The sequence below is a fragment of the Cynocephalus volans genome, chromosome 7 (genome assembly GCF_027409185.1).
Source record: "Cynocephalus volans isolate mCynVol1 chromosome 7, mCynVol1.pri, whole genome shotgun sequence".
Lineage (NCBI taxonomy): Eukaryota > Metazoa > Chordata > Mammalia > Dermoptera > Cynocephalidae > Cynocephalus > Cynocephalus volans.
Window position 1 is genome coordinate 115,329,495 of NC_084466.1, and position 24,671 is coordinate 115,354,165.

The window sequence follows — 24,671 nt, forward strand, 5'->3', positions numbered from 1 at the left end:
ATATTTTACATTGCATTTAAAAATAGGTGAAATATTTTTACCGATGTGAGATAGAACCCCACAACTCAGGAATGGCATAATAATACATGCCTTTTTCTTATTTTATGTGATAAATGCCAGGCATAGGATACTCATCAACCTCTTTATTATTGAGGAGGCAGACAGACAAATACACTAAAAAAAAAAAAAAAAAATGCTATTTACAAATCATTTTTGCATTTTTGTTACTTGAGGTTCTTTTGTGACTGCTGCATTTTTAATTCCCTCCCTCTCTCTCTCCCACCCTTTCTTTTTGCCTTCTTTCTCTTTATTAAATTAAAGAAAGCAGATTTGTTGCCATGTAATTTGACTTCACAAGGAAAACAGTGAAGAACGAATGTCATTCCTGATGGTGGGTGTTGCCAAAATTTTTGTTGGTCCCGATCTTGAATTTATAGCAGGGATTCCTCATTCCTGATGTTTAATAAAATCTGCTATGACTTTTTGATCGTCCTTTAAAAGATTTTGGTCTTAATGTTCTTCATGATGTTAAAGGAGCTTTGATATCAGGACCATGTCATGACTCCCGTAAGAGGCTGGATTCTCTGCGCTTCTCAGTCCAGAGAGAGGGTGAGATTTGACTATAATTACTTCTACTCGGTCAGTGGAGATGGCTAGCCTAGATAAATCAGGCTTCTTAGTAGCTTTCTAACTTAGTTCAGATGATGTGTTTTACTAGAGCAGGACACTAACAACTAATCTGAGAATACAGCCCAGAACCCAGAAACATTGACTAAAAAGCAGCAAAGATGGTACCTAAACCAGACATCTGCCCTCATCTTTTCTGATGTCCTGACACTCAGAACGATCTGTGGTGTGTAGGTCAAGGGAGTGCAACGTCCCTCTTAACGCCCTCTAAAGGATTTGACGTTTCAAACCATAAAGATAGGCCAATGTCAGCAGAAAGCAGAATGCGAGATCCTCCTGAAAGTCTCCAGATGTAGGGAAAATCATTCTCCTCCACATCACTGGATTCCTGTTATTATCTCCTTTATAGCAAGGCTTCTCCAAAGGTCATGGTCAAGAAAGGCATCGTGCCCTGGTGTGGGGAGGCCAGTGGGGCACTCTGTGCTCTGGGCACTTCCACTGTGATGGCTGCCAGCTGGCTGGTAAACATGGGACCTTGATCAAACCGTTTAACTCTTGGTGTTGGTGTTGCTTTTTCATTTACAAAATGGGATGCAGAGGAGGTGGAGAGGTCCCTGCCTTTTTTTTAAAGCCCTAAAAGCCTTTTATATTGTAGTTAAACAAGAATATACCACAAGGGGCCTGATCTTCAGACAGGCTACAAATGAAGTAATAATAATTGACATCAATACTGTGAGTGTGTTGATTTTGAAGAGTGTAGCATGTAAGTTTTAAGTCCTTGGAAATAAGGTGAATTACTGGAACTAGGCCATTTTGTAAAAGATGAATAGAGAGAAAGAAACTGTTTTTCCATCACAAAATTGGTTGTAATGTTTTATAACTGATTTCTTTCCAAGTATCACTAAATCTGGAACTACTGAAGTGTAATAGGGACTTAAGGTGAAAAATAGGAAGCACGACTTTGAAAACACTTATAGTGTCCTGACATGCTTAGAAATGCTGCAGAGTGGACCAAAATGAGGGTAAAAACAGAAGTGTTCACTTTTGGCTGAGAATAGGAGGGATTTATAATTAGTAAGAGGATTCTTTATCACCCTTTAAAAAGTCACGAAAAAATAAAATAATTTTCAAAGGAGTCCAGGTGTCGGTGGTGGAAGGAGGCAAGTGTGGGCACTACCTGCGGCAGCCCTAGAAGCCCCTAGCCTCCCCCTCTACTTGAGCCCTGCCCCAAATGCCCAGATTCCAGCGCCGGGACATTTGCTGGCGTGCAGGCCCCAGTGCCCTGCACTTCACCAAGCAGCAAAGTCCCGTTGTTCACGTGCTTCTGGCCAGGCTGCTCACGGTGGCTGCACTTTGGTGTCACAACCCTTCGCCAGCATACAGTAGTGTAAAATGAAGCTTGTTTAAAGACTCTCTTTGATGAGCGAAGATCAAACGGCCTGGGGACCCCCGGTCTTAATCAGACTTGAGCCAGGATGGCATGTTCACAAATCGTCCGTTTGCTCGGCTTTGAGCAGACTTTGTGCTCAGCACATTCATCCGGCTGCGGGGCGGGTAATCCTGGCTGAAGCCCCTTGCCTGGTCGCAAATCCATTCACACTACAATGGCTGCTGTTGGTTTGCTGTGTCAGTTCACGGGCAAATAAATATAGGGCCCTTCTGACTTAATTAGAGGAGGGGTGAGGGGAAAGGCGACAGAGGGGAAGATAAACGCTCCGAGGGACACCAGGCTTCTCGGTGTCTCCGGTGTCTGGCCAGAAGTGGTAGCAACCCCGCTCTTCTGCTGCCCCCTGGTGGAATATTTGTAGAAGTTTTTAGCAGGGAAGATAAGGATTTATTATTAATCCCGTGGTTTACTCTTGAAAGGGATTTTCCAGGTCTAATTACATGTAGGAGGGTACTTCAGAAAGTTCATGGAAAGATTTGTATTATCTTTTAATTCTATTTTTCCACCAACCTTTTGAAGTACCCTCCTATATTGTATACCTTCTGCATCTCTCATGCTGCAAACTCTTGGAAGCCTGATATTCTTGTCCTAAATAGTCCACACAATGCCTTGTTCATAGAATAATTTAAGTCTTCACTTAGAATTAAAATATAACCTCTAGCAGTGTCATCATCATATTCTAAAGAAAAAGAAACTGGGGTCCGAGACTGGATAAAAATTTCAGGGTGGGTAGATTATCCTAAATACCATGCTATAGGGAAATTCTAGGCCAAACAAATTTTAGGAAAATTTATACGTGTATAGCTATTCAGAGAGAATAAAAATGTAACATAATATTTTTAATATATTCGTATGATAATTTAAGATTTCCATTTCCAAAAAGAAGATACAAACCAATAGGCTTATGAAAAACAATAGATACAAGTATAATAAACTATTTAGTATTTCTGTTTTATTAAAGCCAACATAATGTACAAGTAGAAAAGAAACACCAGGAAAATTAATAAAACAACACACTGGAAGCACAGCTTCTAGCATAATATATGTAGCTCTTAACGTTTATGTTAATGGAATTATTCTTTATTATTTAAAAGCTAATAATTTCTAAATATTTCCAAATTTTTTCTTATAGCTCAATTTCTTAAAGAGTCCTGGCAAAGAAAAATGTTTCTCTACTATCAGGATTTTCTTAAAACAACAAAGGTCACTGAAAGATTTGTGAAAAATAGCATCTCTAAATACTGAATTCAATATTTATTGCATACTAAATTTTTAGTTTTGTTAGATGCTAAGTATAAACTTATATAGTATTATTTTAGTATTACATTCTAAAATAAATTTATTAGAATAATTTTAAAGTAAGAAGCAAATCAATCACAATCAAAACTTCTCAAAATGTTATTAACGTTATTCTACATTAATGTTATTTCTACATTTTTTGATTGAGGTATGTTCTCCATCAGTAACTCTATTTCTTTTTTCTCACAACATTATGGTTATCCAGCTGATTTTTTATATTTGCAACAAGAAAAGCACCCTTTAAAGTAAGCCCTGTTTCACAAATGAGTAAAAAAGCATTTTGCAAATATCAGCAGCTTTGTGAGTTCAGCTTAGCCACAAACTTAATTAGAACATATGGAAGTGTCAATGCAGAGAATACAGTGGCTAATTAGCTTTCTATTGGAAGCATATCCCCCACACCTTTTTTGCTAATACCATTTACTACTATCATTTGCATTCATTGGCTAATAATTTTAGAAGGGAACTGTGGAGGGAGCTGTGAAGTTTAAACATCTAAAATGCAATTTCTTTGCATTTAGAGTTTTTGATTTGCAGGAAAAATCTTAAATTTGTTTGGAAAATTACCTGGCTATGGTTTTACTGACAGGTGAGATTAGAAAAGTAACTAAAATATTATGTATAGCTTTTAGTGTAAGTGTGTAAGAAAAGAAATGGGAGAGAAAATAATAGATTTCTTTCCTGGTTTTGTACGTTGAAAGGCAAGTATTAGTCAAATAAAGGCACTTTTTCCTTAAAAAATCTATTAAGAACTATGCAGGTCTGTGATTCTTAATATTCATTAAAGTAATAATCACTTTCAGCTTTAGCTCTAAATCCAGCCCTGATTTTTAAGTTTTTGCTGATTCCTGTGAATACCACCACCATGGGTAATGTATTAGGGTTCTCTAGAGGAACAGAACCAATAGGATATATACATAAAGACATACATAAGAGGCGATTTATTATCATAATTAGTTCATGTAATTATGGAAGCTGAGAAGTCCCCACATATGCTATCTGCAAGCTGGGGAACCAGGAAAAGCAGTTGGTGTAAATCCATCTGAATCTATAGGCCTGAGAACTGGGGCTTGAAAGTGTTAACTGCCAGTCCCAGGCTGAAGGCCTGAGAAGAGTAATGGGGGTCTGGGGGGGTACTGGTATAAATCCTGGAGTCTGAAGGCCTGAGAACCAGGAGCTCTAATGTCCAAGGGCTGGAGAAGATGGATGTCCCCACTCAAGAAGAGAGAGAGATTTACCCTTCTTCCTCCTTTTTGTTTTATTTGGGCCCTTACCGGATTGGATGATGCATACCCACATCGGAAAGGGTAGATCTTCTCTACTAGCCTATTGATTCAAATGCTAATCTCTCTGAAAACACCCTCACAACACACCCCAAAATACTGTTTTACCAGCTATGTGGGCAGCCTTTAGCACAGTCAAGCTGACACATAAAATTAATCATTGGAGGCAGTTTCATATGAGAAATGTGACTCCAGTGACTGTGGAGGTGGGAGGAGATGCTCACCACATTATAGTATTTCCACCATACAGATGTAATTGACATAAATAACCTCAAATACATAAGCAACAGTATAATGCAGTAAAATATTTAGGCAATGATGAGTTTTGAATATTTATATTACTTATATATTATTATAGTAATATAATTTACTTAATTGTAAGTTTATGTCATTTAATTTCTTAAAATAGCAGTGCCCGAACACTGACTTCTATATGTATCCATTGTCCAAGGTGGCCATTAAACCAAAGCTCAGATTCACCAGGCTCAGGAAATGTTCTCAGAACTAGTACAATTTTAGTGACCCACTTACCTCTTATGGTTCCCAAGTTGCCTTAGATTTTGGTTTGGTTATTTCTTAGCATGTTGTCAAATTCTTGAGACTTTTAAGAAAATTACAAAATATTTGTATTGATTCAGCATTTTAAATTGTTTTCATTAGGAGCATTGAACTAAATATCATTAGCTGTCATTTCTCCAGAAATGGAAGTTCTTTGATTTTTAAAAACATTATATAAATGCTATCAGAGTATACTACTGTGCATTTTTTTCATTCAGCATTGTTCGTGAGATTCATCTATATTAAATTTAGCTAATTTGTTTATTTTCACTTCTATATAATATTCTATTGTTTGAATACATCAGATTTAATGGTGTATAATGATAAAGGTGATGAATAGTTTGATTTCTAAAGTTTTTGGCTATTTCAAAATGCAATGAGAGACATGCTTATATATATTTCCTAGTGAACATGTGTGAACTTTTTCCTAGGAAATATACCAATGAGTAAAAGGGCTCAGTGTAGAATATGGACATTTTAAACTTTTTAAATATTGTATAATTGTTCCTCAAAGTTGTTTTAATAATTCCCATTTGCACCAACAGAATATAAGAATTTTTTATGGCAATTAATATTCTATTTTTAATTTTTATCAATTATACATATTCATGGGGCACAGAGCTGACCACCAGCACCAGTATATAAGAACTTTACATTGATCTATATTTTAACCAACATTTGCTATTTTAGGCTTTAATTTTCAAATCTGGTGGGTGAAAATGTTTTCTTTTAACAGTTTTTGATTATTAATGAGGTAGAATATATATCCAAATATTTCTATTTACTGGAAGAGAAGACATAATAACTAATTATAGTATGACCTTGATATACAAATCAGACAAGAGTAGTTTAAGAAAGGGAAACTTAAAAAAAAACATTAAAATGTAGTACTAGCACAACAAAAACACCAATGTATTAAAAATTCATGTCCTGACAAAGCTGAATTCATGCCAAGAAAGCATGGGTGACTTAATACTAGAAATCTGTAACATCTTCTGCCAGGTCTACCACAATAACAGATTAGGAAGAAAGCCATGTGACTGCCTTAATATATGTTGAAAAGGAATTTGATGCAATTCAACAGTTAGTCATGATTTTTAGAAAGATTAACAAACTAAGAACTTTCTTAATATGATAATGTAGATGTACATAAAACCTATATCAAACAGCCAATGATGAAACTTAAATAAGGAAAAAGGAAGGGATGCCAACTGTAATTTCATTATTTTACATTTCCTTGGGGTCCTAGCCAGCTCATTATATTAGAACTAGGAAGAATTAAATGAAGTATTTTATTATTCAGAGATGATAATATTATCTTTAGAAATAATCCAAGAGACAGAAAAATGAATTAGTAAAATTTCATAAAGGATACTGGGTGTAAGAGCAATATACAAAAAATCAATTAAATTTCTCTATGGCAATGAAGAATTCAAAAATTCAAGAGTATATTACAGCAGTGCCTCCCTATCTGGAGGATATACATTCCAAGACCCCCAGTGGATTCCTGAAACTGTGATAGTACCAAACTCTATATATACTATGTGTTTTCCTGTACATACATACCTATGATAAAGTTTAATTTATAAATTAGGCACAATAAGAAATTAACAACAACAATAATAAAATAGAAAAATTATAAGAATATATTTCAATAAAAGTTACGTGAATGTCTTTCTCAAAATATCTTGTTCTGTATTCACCAATTTTCAAAACTTGGTTGACCACTGGTAACTGAAACTGCAGAAGGAGAAACCATGGATATAAGGAGGGACTACTGTGTTTTAAAAGGTGTCCTTTAAATAGCTACAAAAGATATATGTGAATTCTATTATAAAGTGGTTTTGAAGACATTTTAAAAAATGTAAATAATGTCCATGGGTGGAAAAATTATGTAAGATACATTTCATAAATCATGTAGGAAAAGATTGATCATTTCACCCCAATAAAATGAAAACTTTCCTAAAAAGACATTACAAAACGATGAATAGTAGTTATTGGCAACACACCTAATTGATCATGACCACCAACCAGTAATTTATTTTTAATTTTATGAAATACTTTTTTCTATTCTTAGTCTACACAGAGGTGATACATGAGAACGTAATGTTTTTCTCCTTTAGCTGTTTAAGTGGTAAATTACACAATTAAGTAATTTTTAATGCTGTACCATCTTTGTATTCCTGAGTTAAAGTTAATTTGGTCACTTTAAAAATATATACATTGTTTGATCAGTTTTGCTAATATTTTGATTAGGGGTTGTTGTGTCTCTATTTATAAGAAATTGAACTCAAATGTTTCTTTCTTGTATTGTGCATGTCTTGTGGGGCATCAAGGTTATATCATCCTTATAAAATAAGCTGGAGTGTATTCCTTTTTCCTCTACTTTGGAAACGAGTCTAAGATGATGATGATTATTTTTATTTATATTTATTTATTTATTTTTCCAGCTGGCTGGTAGGGGAATCCATATCCTTGATCTTGAAGTTATCAACACTGCCAGCCTCTAAAATTAAATTTATCTTTTTCCTTGAATTAGTTTTGAAAAACAGAGTTCTGGCTGAAATGAACCTGGATATGTCGTTCCTTCTGTCATGCTATCCCAGATCAGCATTGTCTGTTAGAACTTTCTGTGAAGTTAGAAATGTTCTGTATCTGCATGACCTATAAGGTAGCCATATGTGGTCATATGTGGCCATACTTTAAATAGCCATATGTGGCCAGAGCTACCACACTGAACAACACAGCCCTGTATAAACTCCTGTTGATTGCCTGGGGCCTCTTCCTGCTCTGTCTTCTGTCACTTCCAGCTGTGATATATACCTTTGGTATTTCTCTCAGCTTTCTGCTCTGATCTCTCCCTTGTGAGTCCTGAATTAAACTCTTTTTTTTTTTTTTTTTTCTGTGACCAATACTACCATCTCTGCTTTCTGGCTTATTCATTTTTTATTTTTATTTTTTGCAGGGATTTCTCATAGTCTCTTGTCTACCAAGGATTTCCCTTTTCGTTTGTGTGTGTAGTTGGTTATTTATTTACCTGCTGTTAAACACATTTTTTTCCCATCTCCCTTTGGATTGGTTGTAGCAAATGGAAGATCTCTGAAGGGGGTTTAGTGTATGTTTCTCAGATGAGAAAAATAGAATTCAGAAAAGTTAAGTTACTTACTCAAAGTAACATGGCATATTAGTGTTAGAATCAGGGCACTACTCGAAACTCCTGGTCTCTTAGCACCTTAGCACTTCTCCAACAACACATTTGATTCTGAAAGGAAGTCAGGTTACAGTTTAAATGTCTTTGCAGTGTACCATTTTTAAGTGTTGTGAAGAATCACCTTTTAGTAATACAAATAATCATATCCTATATTGTCTTCATGTAAACCTAATAGTTGTACATAGTAAATTTATTTGAAATGAAGTATGCCCCAAATTTGTTTGGTATGATCTGTGATAATCTTACCTCCAAACAATCCTTCTATAATCCCAATAACCTCACTACCTTTCTAGTTATTTCCCAGTGGCCTCAAACTGATGAAATATTCATCGTGCCTCTCAGCAAAAAAAAATCACTTGGGTTTTTATAGAGTTCTTATCCATTATTAAAAAAAAAAAAAATGTTATCTTTATCTCAATATCCAGACTTTGGACCACTGCTTATGAACCAAGAAAGTACATCTACATCAGAGAATGCTTTTTGAGGACAGTTATGCCTGTGCTGAGATTGGTACAATTTGAGTTGGTGGGTGGGTGGGAGGGAAGGAAGGAAGAAAAGAAAGAAAGGAAGAAAGAGAGAGAGAAGGAAAGAGTTGAACTTTTAGACAGAGAGAACAGAACTGTGGTTACTAGAGGTGGGAAAGGAAAAGGGAGAGGAGGATAGTGACAGGTTGGTTAACATATAGACAGGAAAAATAAGTTCTATGGGTGTACAATCAAGCGAGGCATCTGCAATAAATAACAATTTACTGCATGTTATCAAATGGCTAGAAGAGAAGAGATAGAATGTCCTCATCACAAAGAAATGGTTAAGTTTTGTAATGATGAATATGCTAATTACCCGGATTTGATCATCACTCATTGTATACATGTATTGATATTTAACTCTGTATCCTATGAATATGTATAACCAATATGTTTCAATAATAAAAAGGAAAACATGAGTGAAAATACGCTCATGAAAAATCAAAAAAAGAAAAAAAAAAAAGAAAGTAAGAAAAAAGGAAAAGAAAAAGAAAAAGGAGTCCATAGAAGGGAGTACAAAATTCTGTATACAATGGAAAGTAGTTGCAAAAGGCTGGATGCTAACCAAGTGATTAGAGATCTAGGACTGAGCTTAAAAGGTTACGGGACATAAAGTCATTAAGGAGTTTGCATCCTTAAGGCATTCAATGGCCATTGAAGGGAGCTGGGAACTTCAAAATAAGATTGGCATTTTTTGAAAGATGATCTGGAGGGAGATAAGGACTGGATGAATGGAGGTTTAAAAAATATATATATTACATGCAATTTATTTTGACATATGAGAAAATTAATTTTACACGTGAGAGATGTGAGAAAAGAGGACAAAAGCTGTATTTCTCCCTTGAATTTAGGCATATAGGAACTGACAGGACAGCCACTGTTGAAGAATTGCCCATCACAACCACAGAAGGAAAGAAAAACATAAGCAGGAACTGGTTCTTAAAGCTTCTGCTTGAAGCTTCTCTAAGATAATATGTATTGGCTTTGTTCCAATAAAACTTTATTTACAAAAACAGGTGTGGGATGAATTTGGCCCATGAGCTATAGTTTGTCAAACCCTGACTTTGAAAAATAAGAAAAGGGAGGAAATTCAGAAAGTGAAGTAACTTAGAATCAGGGAATTTTATTACTAAAGGAACTTTAATAATTTTCTTATAGGTGGGGAAACCAAGGCACTAGGTAATTCACATTAATTTACACAGCACTTTGTGGCCCATGTAACTTAGCAAAAGGTTACATATAAGACATCAGAATTGTAGTTAACATGGTATTTTGTTTTTATTCCAACCTGCTTTTAGGATTTGAAATCTCAGCCTCTCACCCCTTTCCAGGAATCTTGAAGAACCATACTCTTCCTAGGAACTGTAAATCCCCCAGTCCTGTGACTAATGATTTTTACTGGACTCTTTACTTCTCATCTCTTAACCCCAGTGCTTCACAATTTGAGTCTTCACACCAATCTCCCAAGTATCTCATCGCGCCAATTTTAGATGGTCTGGGTTCTGAGAATGTTTCCTCGCACTACTCTGTTAAAGTGTATCTTTGCTGTATTAGGTTTGAGGTAGTCTCTATCAAAAGATTAGGCATTTGAGTGATTTCACCAAGTCTTCACTGCAGTTTTTAGTGCCCATGATTCAGGGTCTAAAGATTTATTCTGTTACCTTCTGCCTGAGGGTGGGTTACTCACATTACTGAATCACCTTCTAGATGGTAGGGTAGGTCGTGTCTTCCTTTTCTATGTGGTAGTTTTATCAATCGAGATGGGCAAGGTTATGCTACTTCAATAGGCAAAGCCAAAATCTTAGTGGTTCAAAACAACAATATATTCCACTATAAGCCTAAGTGAGTTGGCTAAGGGTCCTGTTGCTTCTCATCACCCTCCTCATTCTGCAGAAATTGACAGGGCAGCCACTGTTGAAGAACTGCCCATCACAACCACAGAGGGAAAGGAGAATATAAGCAAGAACTGGTTCTTAAAGCTTCTGCTTGAAGTGACAGGCTTGCCTTTGAATGCCCAAAGCAAGTCAAACGGCTCAACCTGACTTCCATTGGGCAGGGAATTCTCCCAGGGAGGGACACGGGACATCGATGAACTACAGTAAAAATCCAGGTGAGCCAGAAGCTCAAGTCTCCATTATCATTGCTCCCTAGGGGACTAAGAACCCTCGTGCATATTAACTCCTAGGGTCCTGCCCCAATGTACCAAATACAAGGAGTGGATATAAATGTATATTTTTTGGCTTTGTAAATCAAGATGCAGCTCTATTCCTTAATAAGAAATAGCTTACTAATATATTATTTTAACATGTTAATTGGAAAGGATACCGTTATAGGTGGAATATAAATGTCATTTTTAAGGGTATTTAATAGATTTTGATTATTCATGACTCTTTATAGACTTTTTTTTTTCCTGTTTTCTTTTTGGGCCTACCATTTCTGAAATGTTTTCTCATGGACCTTCTTTTCCTACTTCTCTTCCAAGGAGATATATATATATATATATATCCATAAAAAACTAGGGTGCTTGTTAAAAATTCAGATTCCTGAGTTTTAACTCAGAATAATCGTGGGTGACTCTGGAAATCTATGTTTTTACTTTATATCTGAGATACAGCTTATGACAATAATGTTTGAAAAACACTGGCCTAGATCATATGTCTTGAACCTGTCCATTAATTTTTATGTGATCCATGGCTGGCATTTGGGGCTGTTAGGTAGGCCTTGTTTCCTTTCTTTTCCTTTCCTTTCTACTTTCTTTTCCTTTTTTCCTTTTCATTCCTTTTTCCTTTCCATTTTCTTTTCCTTTCCTTTCCTTTTTCTTTTATCCTTTCCTTTCTCCCTCTCTCTTTTCTTTCTTTTTTTTTTTTTTTGTATGAGGTTGAGGCTTAATTTGTCTGACTTTGCTAATGGGCATGTGGAAAAATTTGTCTTTTGATCCATAGGTTCACCTCAGGTGAAAAACAGCTGCCAGAGATAAATGTTACCATTTTACCATTTTCTAGAATTTTAGAGTTGGAAAGAAGTTCTGCAACACAAGGAAAACTTTCAACAGGACTCTCAGAAAAGAACATTGGTGTGGTGGCTCTTTGTACTATGTGCATAACACTTTTAAGGCTATAACTGAGAATCAATTTGAGGAGAAGTCTGCAAACATAACATGTGATCAGCTTGGGTGACCAGACAATTGAGCCATTCATCTCAAATTAATTGATTCCTATTGTCATAGTTTTATCATTGTGACTGATTTATTTCCACTGTAATTAACATGCACCATCACTAAACACCCTGTCCCCCACAGCCCCAACCGTCCCCCTAATGATCATGAATGTCAATCTGTATGCTCCTCCTAAAACGGGGTGATTAATTAAAAAAAAAAAAACCTTTCAGGATCAAGGAAAACCATTCTTAGATCAAGGGTATAAAATCCTTGAACTTAAGTGGTGGATGTTAAAAGCATATGTTACAGTTCTATTTGCAGAAGAAATAATATTATTGGATATACTATGGTGACATAATATCTTTTTTTTCAAGTTGTTTTATTGCTTCTGTCTAAGAAAGTTAACTGGACTGCATTTCTATTTATTATTAGACAAGAGTTTTCAGCCCACTGTCACTGGAAATGTGATGTCAATAAGACAAAAACAATCAAATTGAGGGAATCTTTATGCTGCAGCCATTTTTAATTTGTGCATCATTTACTGCAGTGAAGAACAAGGGGATGTAGGAAGAATATGTTTGGTAGGATTTTGGAGAATTGAGTGTGTTGTAATCACATTGTTCTCCAAATCTATATTCTTTATACATATAAAAAGCTTAACAGATGGATAAGGCGAACAAACCCTAGACAAAGATTCATGAAGTTGCTTTTCGTATTAAATAATTTCCTCCTAGCATGTAGTAATATACAAGAATTGTCCCTTTGATTGTTTGCCTAGTTCAAAGATTGACTATGGGTAGCCCAAAAAGGGGGTACGTGGTGGTGGTCGTGGTGGTAGTACTGGTGCACAGATACTGCTGATTTCTGGGTTTGTGTGGGTGTATTTTCTTTACTACTCGCAGTGGATGGCCCAATATTATTCCCATTGAATTCTTAAAACTGAATTATTGAATTTGTTTTATATTAGATAATGCAACATTATTTCATGAAGAATTCTTGGATTATACGCATTTTCTACATTGTTATAGTGATAAGCACAAAATGCTATTTCAATTCTAGTATGATATTACCAATTCTGTTCATGGAATCTTGCCTAGAATTAAACATCAACTAAGTTCAAAAGTAATTATTTTTTTTATTTCAACTCTATAAAGTATACAACAGGCACTCGGCAATTACAGCTGCAGGAAAAATACAGAGCAAATCAAAGCAGGTTAAGTTTATGAAAAAAGTTTTTAATCTACATCAAAAGAGTGCAAGTGGTCAATGACCATTTGATGACAGTTTGTTGCATTCTGACTAACAAAGGACTCTTTCATGTAGAACAAATTGTAAGAGGACAATCAAATAACCATAGCTGTAAGAATACAAAAGAACTGACCAGTTGTAAAAACATCAAACATTGAAATAAATTTGATAGATGATGCTTAAAGAAATGTCCCTTTATTCAGAAAGCCCAAACCTCTGAGTCATTGTCACGGTCCCAGAGCTCTGTCTGTTGGTGCAGGGGCACATAAAGAGGAGGGCTAACACCACACTCAATGTTTTGCTTTCTAGGTCTGTTAAAAACTTGCCTCATAAATGATTTGCATATGCAAGAACTCAGGGAAAGCATCCTGTTTTGTTGAGTGGTGCACCAAGGTACTTTTTCATCATTGGTTTCATAACGAGGTGTGGTAAGCAGTCATTTCCAATTGTTCATTTGGGTTGGGCCATTGGCAATGGAGTCTATAAAATGAGAAATGTTAGAACTTGACTGCACAATTTTTTTTTTTTACTGAATCTGCACAGCTTAGCAAAACAGGAATACCTGTATACAGACTGATAGTATGTCATATATTAATTTGACCTGCACATACATTTATACATTTCACAGAAATGACGCTGTATCTCATTAACAGATACACAGCTCTGGTACATTTAACAGAAATAAGAGAACAACTTCATCATTTCTGTAATTCATCAATATTATGTAATAAAGGCTTATAAATTGTTAGCAGAAAGAACTGTAAAACGCAGCAAGCTAAGAAAGGACAACATTTTGAGGTGTGTTTGTCTTTGTCATGCAGCATAACACCAAATTTGTTTTTTTAATAGGATGCCATGAATTTAAGGCACTTGCAACAATGCCAGATAGCCAGGTCATGTTCTAAACTATGGGACAGATGAATAACAGTACAGTTGACATAATTTTCAATAATACTGACAATTATGACATTAATTCAAGTCTACTTGGACCTAAAAACATTATTCAATACAAATAAAATGAAATCATAATGCTGTGAAATACCAAAAAAAGTTATATGTACCACAAAATATCACACAAAAATCTCTATTTACATAAATATTTGTCTGTGGTCCTGTTGTGAAAGAAAACATTGTTATGGATAATGCACAGATCACCTCTATTGTACGAAATCAGTTCTAACATCCTTGTTTTCAATATGGTAGCTGACTTCTATAAATTTAAGTTCACCATCAGTTCAGTCATTTAGAAATGAAACAAGAAAAATTCAATAGTTGAGTTTATATATTATTATACATGTGTGATTCACATGCATATCCCATCATTTTAAGTAAAAATTATGACTTACAAAGAATATAACCAACATAAATTTGTTTTAAATGCTATATGGATCTGATTCATATCTTAATAATAAAGATACCAACATAAAAATAATTTATAACAATTTTCCAAAAATCATTTTGTATTCAATCTATCTCAAATATTATGATGTTCCTTCCCTTGGCAGTTTTCAGTTTTCCCGTGAGTCAAGACACACAGAAAGCCCTTATTTCCCATACTTGAAGTATTAACAAGAAAGTCAGTTAACAAATCAAACAAATTGTTACTATGCTAACTTATCCAGATGCTTTTAGTGTAAGAAAATAGAGGGGGCATGAAAGATTCAGAAATCAGGTGAGATGCACTTTATGAAGTTGACCATGAATTTTAGCCCTAGTGTCTTCATTAAGACAATATTTAAATCCTTAAAATTCAATGTTGAAAATTAGGTAAATGTTTTCTGTTAGTAATTCTTGAAAGATGTAGTTCACCTTTATTTTTTGGTGATTGCTTTAGACATCCTAATGCCATGCCATGGTGAAATGAACAAAGATGCAGTAACAAGTGGGAGAAACAATCTACAGTTCCATTGTGCTGAATGCTACTTCTTCCTTCTCCATAGAACTCATACATATTGGTTGTCTTAGACTTGAACCACAGTTCCAAAATGTACAGTAAGTGCTAATCTCTGGGGATATTTTAAAAGTTGCAGAGGCAGATTCTCTGTCCTAAAGACAAGATAAATTTAATATTTAGCAAGCCTTTAGCATGCCTAAACCACACTACTTTTCAACAAAAATTACTGAACATTAACTATAATGTTAGAATTATTTATTTTTAAAAGCCCAATTAAAAGTAATATAAAACTTCTGAAATTGTGTTCATAGCTGGGTTTTAGGTGGGTATGTTTAATTTTATATTCTAAAATCTGTAGAAGAAAGCAGACATATTAGGTAATAGATCAGTTTTGAGCAATTGTATAGGAGGGAAAACTCTAGTAACACAAGAATAATAGTAATATCCTAGGATCAAAGTTTTAGTTGAACTTTAATTAAGTGTAATATAGCCTTAGTACTTTTATACTCCATATGGTTTTTAGTGTATTATATTTTCATAAGATACCATATTCTAAAGTAATTTTGAGTATGTAAAATTTGAACAAAATTCATAATATATGCCTCTTGGCTAGGGTATAATGATCTAATTGGTTTTTTTTTTTTTCCCTGCAGAAATGTCTACATTTGATTGATTTTTTTTTTTTTTTTTTAAATCCCTACTGGAAAAAAGCAAACCTCTATTTAATATACTGAATTCACACATAGTTCCAAATCAGAATGACAGCTTGGAAGGTTATGCATTTGTCTGTGTAGGTATAATGCTATTTGTCCAGGAAAAGCTCCCAAATGACTCTGTTACTTATGAAAGCTAATAATAGTCAACTGGTCTGCCAACAAAGGATTCAGTTTAATTTGCTGATTCTTTTCCTCATGTGAAAAAAGAAAATCTGTTTGATGTTTTCTTACCTCGTCTTTTCTAGCTAGTGTGAAATTTCAGGATTGTAAGATTTCTGTTCTATTTCACTAAAATTTACTTTTAGGAAATCAGTTCCTGTTCTCCTGTCTACTTCCCACTGTGACAAGTGCATGGACTCACATCCGATCATTCATGAAAAGGCAATCAACACCTGACCACCTTCTTGTCTTGTTCCCTGACCTCAAGTAAATGAAGTTCCTGGTTTGGTAATCTTAATAGCTTTGACCTTGTACTTTCTTTCTTCTTCTTTTCTTTTATTTGTTTATTTTTGGTTCAGGCCTAAGACAAAAAGCTAATGTTGAAATGAGTTTTTAATCACCTTTCTCCCTTAACCCTAGAATATGCTGTATAAGTGAAATTTGACAGGAGTTTGGTTTAATAAATTTAGTGAAAATGCTTGAATCTCTGGCTACACATGTAATGATTAGAATTTGTGTTGTCTGTTCAGACACTGACATTTACAGATGAAAGATATACATAGCACCTATATAGTTTTTTATTTTTATTTTTTGGATGGGTCTTAATCTCTCCCCACCCTACCCTATTCCCAACCCAAGGGTTTATTTTTATAAAAGGGAATATTTTTAAGCCTCAGTTTGAGGGTATGTTAGGTAATAAATAAAACCAATTGGCTGCTACTCATCTATTTCGAGGATCATCTTTAAGCACAATATTCTTAAGAATATGAAATGGTTTTGTGAATTGCTTTTTTCCTCACTCTGTCATGCCAATTTATCAAAAAGAAACAAACAAATATCATGCATTTTTTCAATCCTCTGTGAAAACGCATATATACCTGCTATGAGAACTCTCGACAGAATCCAGAGCAGTTGTGCTTTTATCATATCAATTTTTAAAATCTGTCAGAAAGAAAAGGTAACATTCAGTCTTGTCATCAGCACTGCTGGGAGATAAATTCATGAAACTTTTAGCACTGGTTTAACATGAACTCTGTGACCGACAGATGTGTGGTCCTCTTTTGCACAGTATGTACACCGGCTTGCAGTAACAGATTCCACAACCTTCACTTGAAGAAAGGAAAGAGCCCAGTTTCTGTACCATAGTAATCTATCGTACCCAATATATTATTCTTTCATCCTCTTGATAATTCTAGCAAGGTACAGACTCTTACTAGATTGAAGTGTTTCCTACAGTCTTTCAAATTATAATCAGAGCAAAGCAAGATCATTGCAACAATAGAAAACATCTCTTTACTGGTGAAAGGCTTTGCTTCAGGACCACCATGTCAACTGCTATTTTAGGTTCAAACAGAAAACATGTAAAGAGCACTATTGTCATCTAAGCAATAAGTTCAAATGCCACTGTAGTTACTGGAGCAGCATCGATCAAAGGCATCATGGTGACCCCGAGCACTAATCTTCTCTCCTTCCCTCAGGTTTGCTGGCAGCTGTGTCTCAGAAAAAGCTGTCTTCAGCAAGGCAGAAGCAGGTAAGAGAAATGCATTAGAAGTCTATGTCCCATCCTGAGTTGTCGTCAGGTGGTGGCTCATCACTGTCCTCGGGGAAACTGTCGAAATTGCTTGTGTCTGTGGGTGATGCAACCTGTTAATAAGAGAAAATGAATAGTGAAAGTTTTCTGACTTTTTTTTAACATAGAATTCTAAGCCAGAATTTTCAAAAGCATTCTTCATTTCCTGTTCAATGAGCATTTTTTTGAGTATCTACTATTTAGCAGGTATTGTGCTTTGTATTAGGGAGACAGTGGTGGATACAAAATTGATACAGCTCTTATTCTCATGGAGTTTATACTCTAGTAAGTACAAAATTGTGTGATTACAATAAGTAATCACAAAAATTTATCTGTAATTATAAACTTTGGCTAGTGCTATGAAAAAAAAAAATACAAAGTGCCACGAGGATATAAGAGCAATCATGTACAGCCTCTTTGAAAAAGTATTATTTTAAACCTAAGAATCAATGAGTTCAATAAAGCAGGAATAACACATGCAAAGGTCCTGAGGTAAGAGACTGCACCATGCTTTGAAGTAAGCAAAAGAGGCCAACATGACTGCTCTATAAGAGGGGAGGGGAGTGGAATGAGGTAAGACTAGAGAAGTAGGCAGGAGTCAGGTTATATAGTGCCTTGTAAGCAATCTTAAGGATTTTGTGTGTTTATTCTAAGTATAACAGAAGGAAGCTATTTCTAGACTCAAGAAAAACTCTTGCAAATTTGCTGGGCAAAGTCCAATCTGCAAGGCATCAATAAAAGCCCACTTAATATTAAAAGGAGACCCCTGATAAATTTGGGTTAGAATAATTCAATTTTAATATTTATCCCTCCTAGATTCTTACTCTATTCTTGTTCTAAAAACAAGACTTCATGAATGCAATTAACATCTGTAATGTGAAACATAGTGATGGCATTTTTGTCTTGTTGATGAATAAACAAATATTAGCACGGAAATAAATCTTGGAAGTAAGGAAAATATGTATAAAGAGCAGTCTTAAGTTAGTCCTGGAGAGTGGAAGCATATAAATGAAAATCCCAGGACCACAAAGCAGACCTCTCCCCCTTAAGTAAGATGCAGCACATGTTATTAAATAGAGGCAGTACTGAGTAAAAAGATAAATGCAATTAGTTGAAATCTATTTAAGGCTGATATAGTGCAAGCATCCACTTAGTGGACTGGTTATTTAACAAAAAACCTGATACATTAAGAAGAGAGACTCAAAAACCTGATACATTAAGAAGAGAGACTCTTTTTCTTTTAGAGCCTAGTGGAAGGATGAAACACAATTGTTCCTGGGAGTGCTTCAAAGTAACATGGAGGGAGGACGGGAGAAACTATGTGAGAACATAAATGAAAAAACATTGGCCAGGAATTCATAGCTGCTGAACTGGCAGCTGCAGACTCATTATACCCTTCCGTCTACGTCTGTATATGACTAACATTTTCCACACTAAACGTTATCTTTTATTCATAAATAAACTTTAATTAAAATGAATAGTTAAAAAGATAACGGTAAAACTCCTATATAATAACCATCCCTAAATTTATCTGGTTTTAAGATTAAATTTTAGAATATGTCATTATTTTAATGTGGTACTGCTCTATTTTATTTAATCTGATCATATGATAAAACTTTATACATAACAGATCTTTGTTGACTGACATAAACCTATCAAGCATGTCATGCAATTACAGGCTGGAAAGTCTACTTACACTTGGTATTATAGGAGGTGTCAGGGTGCCTTTTCTTAAGCCTTCCCAGTTAAAGCCCTCAAACCATCTAGGAAAGTAAAAACACAGTTAAAGAAAGGCATTTTACCTCAGCTAAAAACTCATTGCAACATAAGTGATGTACAAGACTGATGGAAAGCAGTTAGGCAAACATTTTCATGTGATAAAATATGTTTTCTACTTTATTGCAGTTTTTTAAAAAACTAGCTTAATTTGTGAAATGCTTTAGAAAGTATAATTGTCAAATTTTAGAAACCAATTAACATACAACTCTTTTTCTTTTTGTAATTTCAGTCAGAAAGTTTGCATAACCTTGTTCCTATACTATCACTACAATTTTATAAATTTCATAATATGCCTGGCCTTGTGCCTTATAGGATAGTTTATTTTAAAGAGGTAGAATCAGGGCATGAAAGTCAACACAGAAAATTAATTTTCCACCTTTGCCACTGATTCAGTGCACAGCCTCAGCTAATTAACTTTTGTACATCACTGTATTAGTCTTTACGTATCTCGTTTTTCTCCTTTTTTTCCTTTTTAAATATAATAAAGGTATTTCATTTACAACTTTTCTGTGAACGTGAAGATTAAATAACACTAAGGTTTTTCTGTTTGTTTTGTTTTGTCTTTGAAAGTTTTCACCATCAGCACATGCTTACACCAAATCCTTAGCAGGCCTTGTAGATATTCATAGGTATTACAGAGTGGAAGAAAATATTTGCAAACTATGAATCTGACAGAGGATTAATATCCAGAATATAGAAGGAATGTAAATAACTTAACAGTAAAAAAACAAATAACCTGATTAAAAAATGGGCAAAAGAGCTGAATAGGCATTTCTAAAAAGAAAATACACAAATGGCCAACAGACACATGAAAAAATGCTCAACATCATTCCACATCAGGAAGATGCAAATCAAAACCACACTGAGATATCATCTCAGCCCAGTCAGACGGGCTATTATCAAAAAGACAGAGAATAACAAACACTGGCAAGGATGCGGAGAAAGGAGAACCCTCCTACATTGTCGGTGGGGCTGTAAATTGGTGCAGCCATTGTGGACAACAGTATGGAGGTTCCTCAAACAACTACAGATAGAACTGCCATACGATCCAGCAATTCCACTGTTGGGTATATACAAAGGAATGGAAATCATCACGTCAAAGGGATAACTGCACCCCCATGTTTATTGCAGCTCTTTTACAATAGCCAAGAGAGTTGGAACCAACCTCGATGCCCATTGCCAAATGACTGGATAAGGAAATTGCAGTATATATATATTGTGTGTATATATATATATATATATATATATATATACACACACAACGGAATACTACTCTGCCATAAAAAAGAATGAAATACTGTCATTTGCAGCAACATGGATGAACTTAGAGAAAATCATGTTCAGTGAAATAGACCAGGCACTGAAAGCGAAATACCACATGTCCTCACTCATAAGTGGGAGCTAAAAAATAAGCAAATAAAAAAGAGAGAAAAAGATACAAAAATCACAATAATATGCTAACCTTTCAAAATTTAAGAACAGAACTGAGGTGACCAGTGGTGGGATACGGGGAGAGGTGGGTTAAGGGAGGAACTGGTAAAGGTACACGAAAAATGATTACATTGTATAATGTTGAATATACTAATTATCCTGATTGCAGTATCACATATTGCACACAGGCAACTCTGTACCTTACAAATATGTATAATCAACTATGTTACAATAAAAAATAAATTTAAGAAAAAAGAGAGGAAAAAAAGATATTCATAGGTATTTCAGTAAGTTCCTTTGATAGGGATATGAATTTCTTGTGAGTGCTACACAGACAGTCTAATAGAGAAAGACCAATCTGAGCTTAGTTTAGCTTTTAGAACATCCAGTTAACAGTAAGGTCTGATATTTAAGATACTGCTATTGTTTCTTTTTCCTTCCTTTCTTTATTTTTTTTCTTTTTGGCACTGCTATTGTTTAAAAAAAGGTTATCCTCTATTTTTTTCTGCCATATTATTTAATTAGGAAATGTTTAGAAAAATATATTTTGCTTTAGTCTAGGAAATGATGTATGATACAGTGGAGGACTTTTGTTTGAATATTCTGGTGGAGAATAGAATTCCCAAATTAAAAATACACATTTCCTCTTTGTGCCAGTGAGGAAAACATGCTAGTGTGAGTAGTGAGAATCTGAATTCAGTGAATTTGTTGTTTGGAATGTCACAGAGTCATTAGATATATCTAAATAAAGTTCCAGACACACAACTAGAAAAGACTTTTAAAGGCTAACCAGTCTACATTCTCTCTTTGGATGTTCCTATAGGCTAAATATATCATTTATACACAAATGGCTTAAAAAACAACCCTTGGGAAATGCTTGTTAGGTTTTCTAAACTCTGAAACCTAAAGTTACAAGAAAAGAACACTTACTTGTGCTTTTGAATGTCTTTCACTCCATTTTTCAAATTCCCTAATCTTTCTGATGGATTGTCCCTAAGAATAAAATAATAATTTTGTTAAAAAACTTAATTTTGTCACATTATGATCCTTTGAAAAATAATGTAGTTTAAAATCTTACCTGCATAGTTTTTTAATTAAATTAGCAGCATTTTTGGCAATCTTCTTTGGAAATTCTATCATGTCAATTCCCCTCAATATGATGTTATAGGTTTTCATAGGATCTGGGCCTGAGAACGGTGGGCTGCAAGAACGAGACGTGACAAGAGATATTTTGTACTTTTATTTTTTAAATAAGAGTGCAATTTAAATTGTTATGAAGTCCACAAATGACATCAATTCTTATTTGGGAGCTTGTATTTGTAGTGATGATAGAATGAAACTTAATTCACAGCAAAACAATACAGAAGCCCATCCAAGTCAATCACTTAGCAAAACCATAGATGGGTCAAGCTTATCTGCTGTTCCCTTTATTTCTTTTTATTGAGGGTAGTTAACCCCTCTTGCTGTCCTTAGTCATTCAAGATGTCTCTTCCACTCTCTGACCGTTCTCGCATTAATCGACTCTATGATCACCCTTGGGTGACATTCAAAATCACTAGGATCGCCACAAGAAGATGAGTGATGGGACCCCATCTGATGCCATCACGGTCCTCCCTCACTGGGATCCAGCACTTTTCCACCTCAGGGCATTGTTTATTTTGCCTGGAGGTTCTTCCCACATTTATCTAGTTAATGCCTCACTTTAGCAAGTCTCAGCTTAAATGTTACTCTGCTCTTTCAAAAAGCCTACTCTGAGCAACCTAGTCTAACATAACTTGCATCAACCAACATAATCTAACAATCTAATCTAATACTTAAATTTAAATTTTAAATTAGAGTCCCCTATCGTACTTTCGTATAGCACCCTTTATGCCATTTGTTGCACTTTGTAAATCACCTCTTCATTGTGTGATTATTGGTATTATGACTGTCTTCCCTCCAGCCTAAGTTTTGTTCTCCACTGCTACTCCCCAAGTTGAGTAATGTCTCGTACATAATAAGGGATCAATATATAGGGCTCAACTATGCTTGTACAGAATAGTTTTCTTCTCATTCTTTTCTCCTTGATCATCAGTCCTCAGAAGATAACCTAACACAAGGCATCCTTTTTACTAGCAAGAGCCTAATACCCAATCCCTTATGAGTCACATCTGTTGATTATTTTTTTACCTATCTGTCCCTAGGGTGGGTCGTGTGCCAGGTTCAGGGAATACAGAGTCGACTAAAGTCAAATCTTTCCTTCAAATTTCCCACAGTTTAAAGGAGAGATTATGATATACCTTGACAAATAATTTCTTTGGAAATTAATAATAGTTAACACAGGGTTCTTAATACAGGGTTCATGTCCCTTTGTGGAAGAAATCTTATGGATTATTTTATTTTTGCCCTTCATATTTATTAATAGCAGTTCAAACTATTTCCTTTTATTGAGCATGCTAAAAATAATAAGTTAACTTAAAATAAGGAGTAGTAGATTTGCTGTGCTGAGGGCTGTAATGGTATCTGCCTTGATTTTCTGTGACAACTACTTTCTATTTACTTTAATAGGTCATTAGCTAGTAATTACCTGTCAATTTTAAATCACTTTAAAAAATGTATAAACATGCAATTCTATTTAGTATTCTCTTAGAATTAAAAAATTTTCCCTTTATTTGATGTTATAATTGCATATTCTCTTTACTCTCTTAAGTTAACTTGCCAGTTTGAATTTTAACTTTAAAAAATGAGGAAGAAGAACATATTGGATTTCCAATGTTATTAATTTAAGGTTTTCTAATTTATGGTTTTATTTTATATTGATTTATTGAACTTAGAAAACTAAAATCAAGTATTAAAGATAATTTTTGTGGTTGTTACAGTGATGCATGTTCAATCTAACATATTAATTCAATATATAAAATATATGACTACTTAGAAGGAAGTAAAATCGTCCATCTCTCCAAAATATTAATAATAATCAACATTTGATGAACGTTATTTCCTACATGTCTCTGTGTAGATGGAGATACACAGGATTATATTATACATGCTTTTTAAAATAAAAAAAGTATTCCATTTAATTTTACTTCAGTTAAACTGAAAGAAGTGCGAAATCTCAAAAATGTAATTCTCAATATTAATTCTAAAAGATTTCTCTAAAATTAAGAAAAAATTTTTAAAAACTTTAAATTTGAAGCTTCCTTTTTTGTAACAACATGCTTCATCTGTAAAAAATATTTAAGACTACTAATTATGAATGCTGAGAAATAATTATGCCGATAGTTATTTATACCTTCCCTTTCCCACCTTAGTTTTTGTTGATTTTGTTATTATTTTACAATTGCCAAAGATTCAAATATTTACAGTCTGTTCAATGACCCAAATTTAAATTATTTGATCTAAATTCTAATTAGATTTAAAGTTCATAATGAATCCTTGTAACAGTTTTTGTATTCCTGAGTATTTTATTTTGACTCATCTTTTTGTTGACTAGTAGTGGTGTTTTTGAGAAAAGCCTGCGGTGCACACTTTATATGCTGTACTTGTATTTTAAGAATAACATGACTGTATACATTACTTAGTTTATACTCTCTGTCTTCCTCAGAACTACATAGTTCTTGATATACTACATTTTGGCACTGAAGGTGCTGGAGAGAAGGCCAATGGGAACTCTAATCCTCCTGTCATCCAACACCATACATGACATGCTTTCGTGGCTTTGATGCCCCTATGATTATTCTTTATCCCTGAATTTAGGAAATTACCCATGGACATATTGTGATGTTATTA

At 34.4% G+C, this 24,671-nt stretch overlaps 1 protein-coding gene across 2 annotated transcripts in view; it reads right to left on the reverse strand.

Annotated features, from left to right (window-relative positions):
- Window positions 1-13,221: 13,221 nt before the first annotated feature.
- Window positions 13,222-24,671, reverse strand: part of PRKG1 (protein kinase cGMP-dependent 1) — a 1,297,492-nt gene continuing 1,286,042 nt past the window's right edge. For both annotated transcript variants that reach the window (XM_063103400.1, XM_063103402.1), the window contains 4 exons: window positions 21,982-22,104; window positions 21,834-21,896; window positions 19,390-19,456; window positions 13,222-17,767 (listed from right to left, as the gene is read on the reverse strand). In XM_063103400.1, coding sequence (XP_062959470.1) covers window positions 17,669-17,767; window positions 19,390-19,456; window positions 21,834-21,896; window positions 21,982-22,104 — 352 coding nt within the window. In that variant the 3' untranslated portion in view covers window positions 13,222-17,668. The remainder of the gene's footprint in view (window positions 17,768-19,389; window positions 19,457-21,833; window positions 21,897-21,981; window positions 22,105-24,671) is intronic.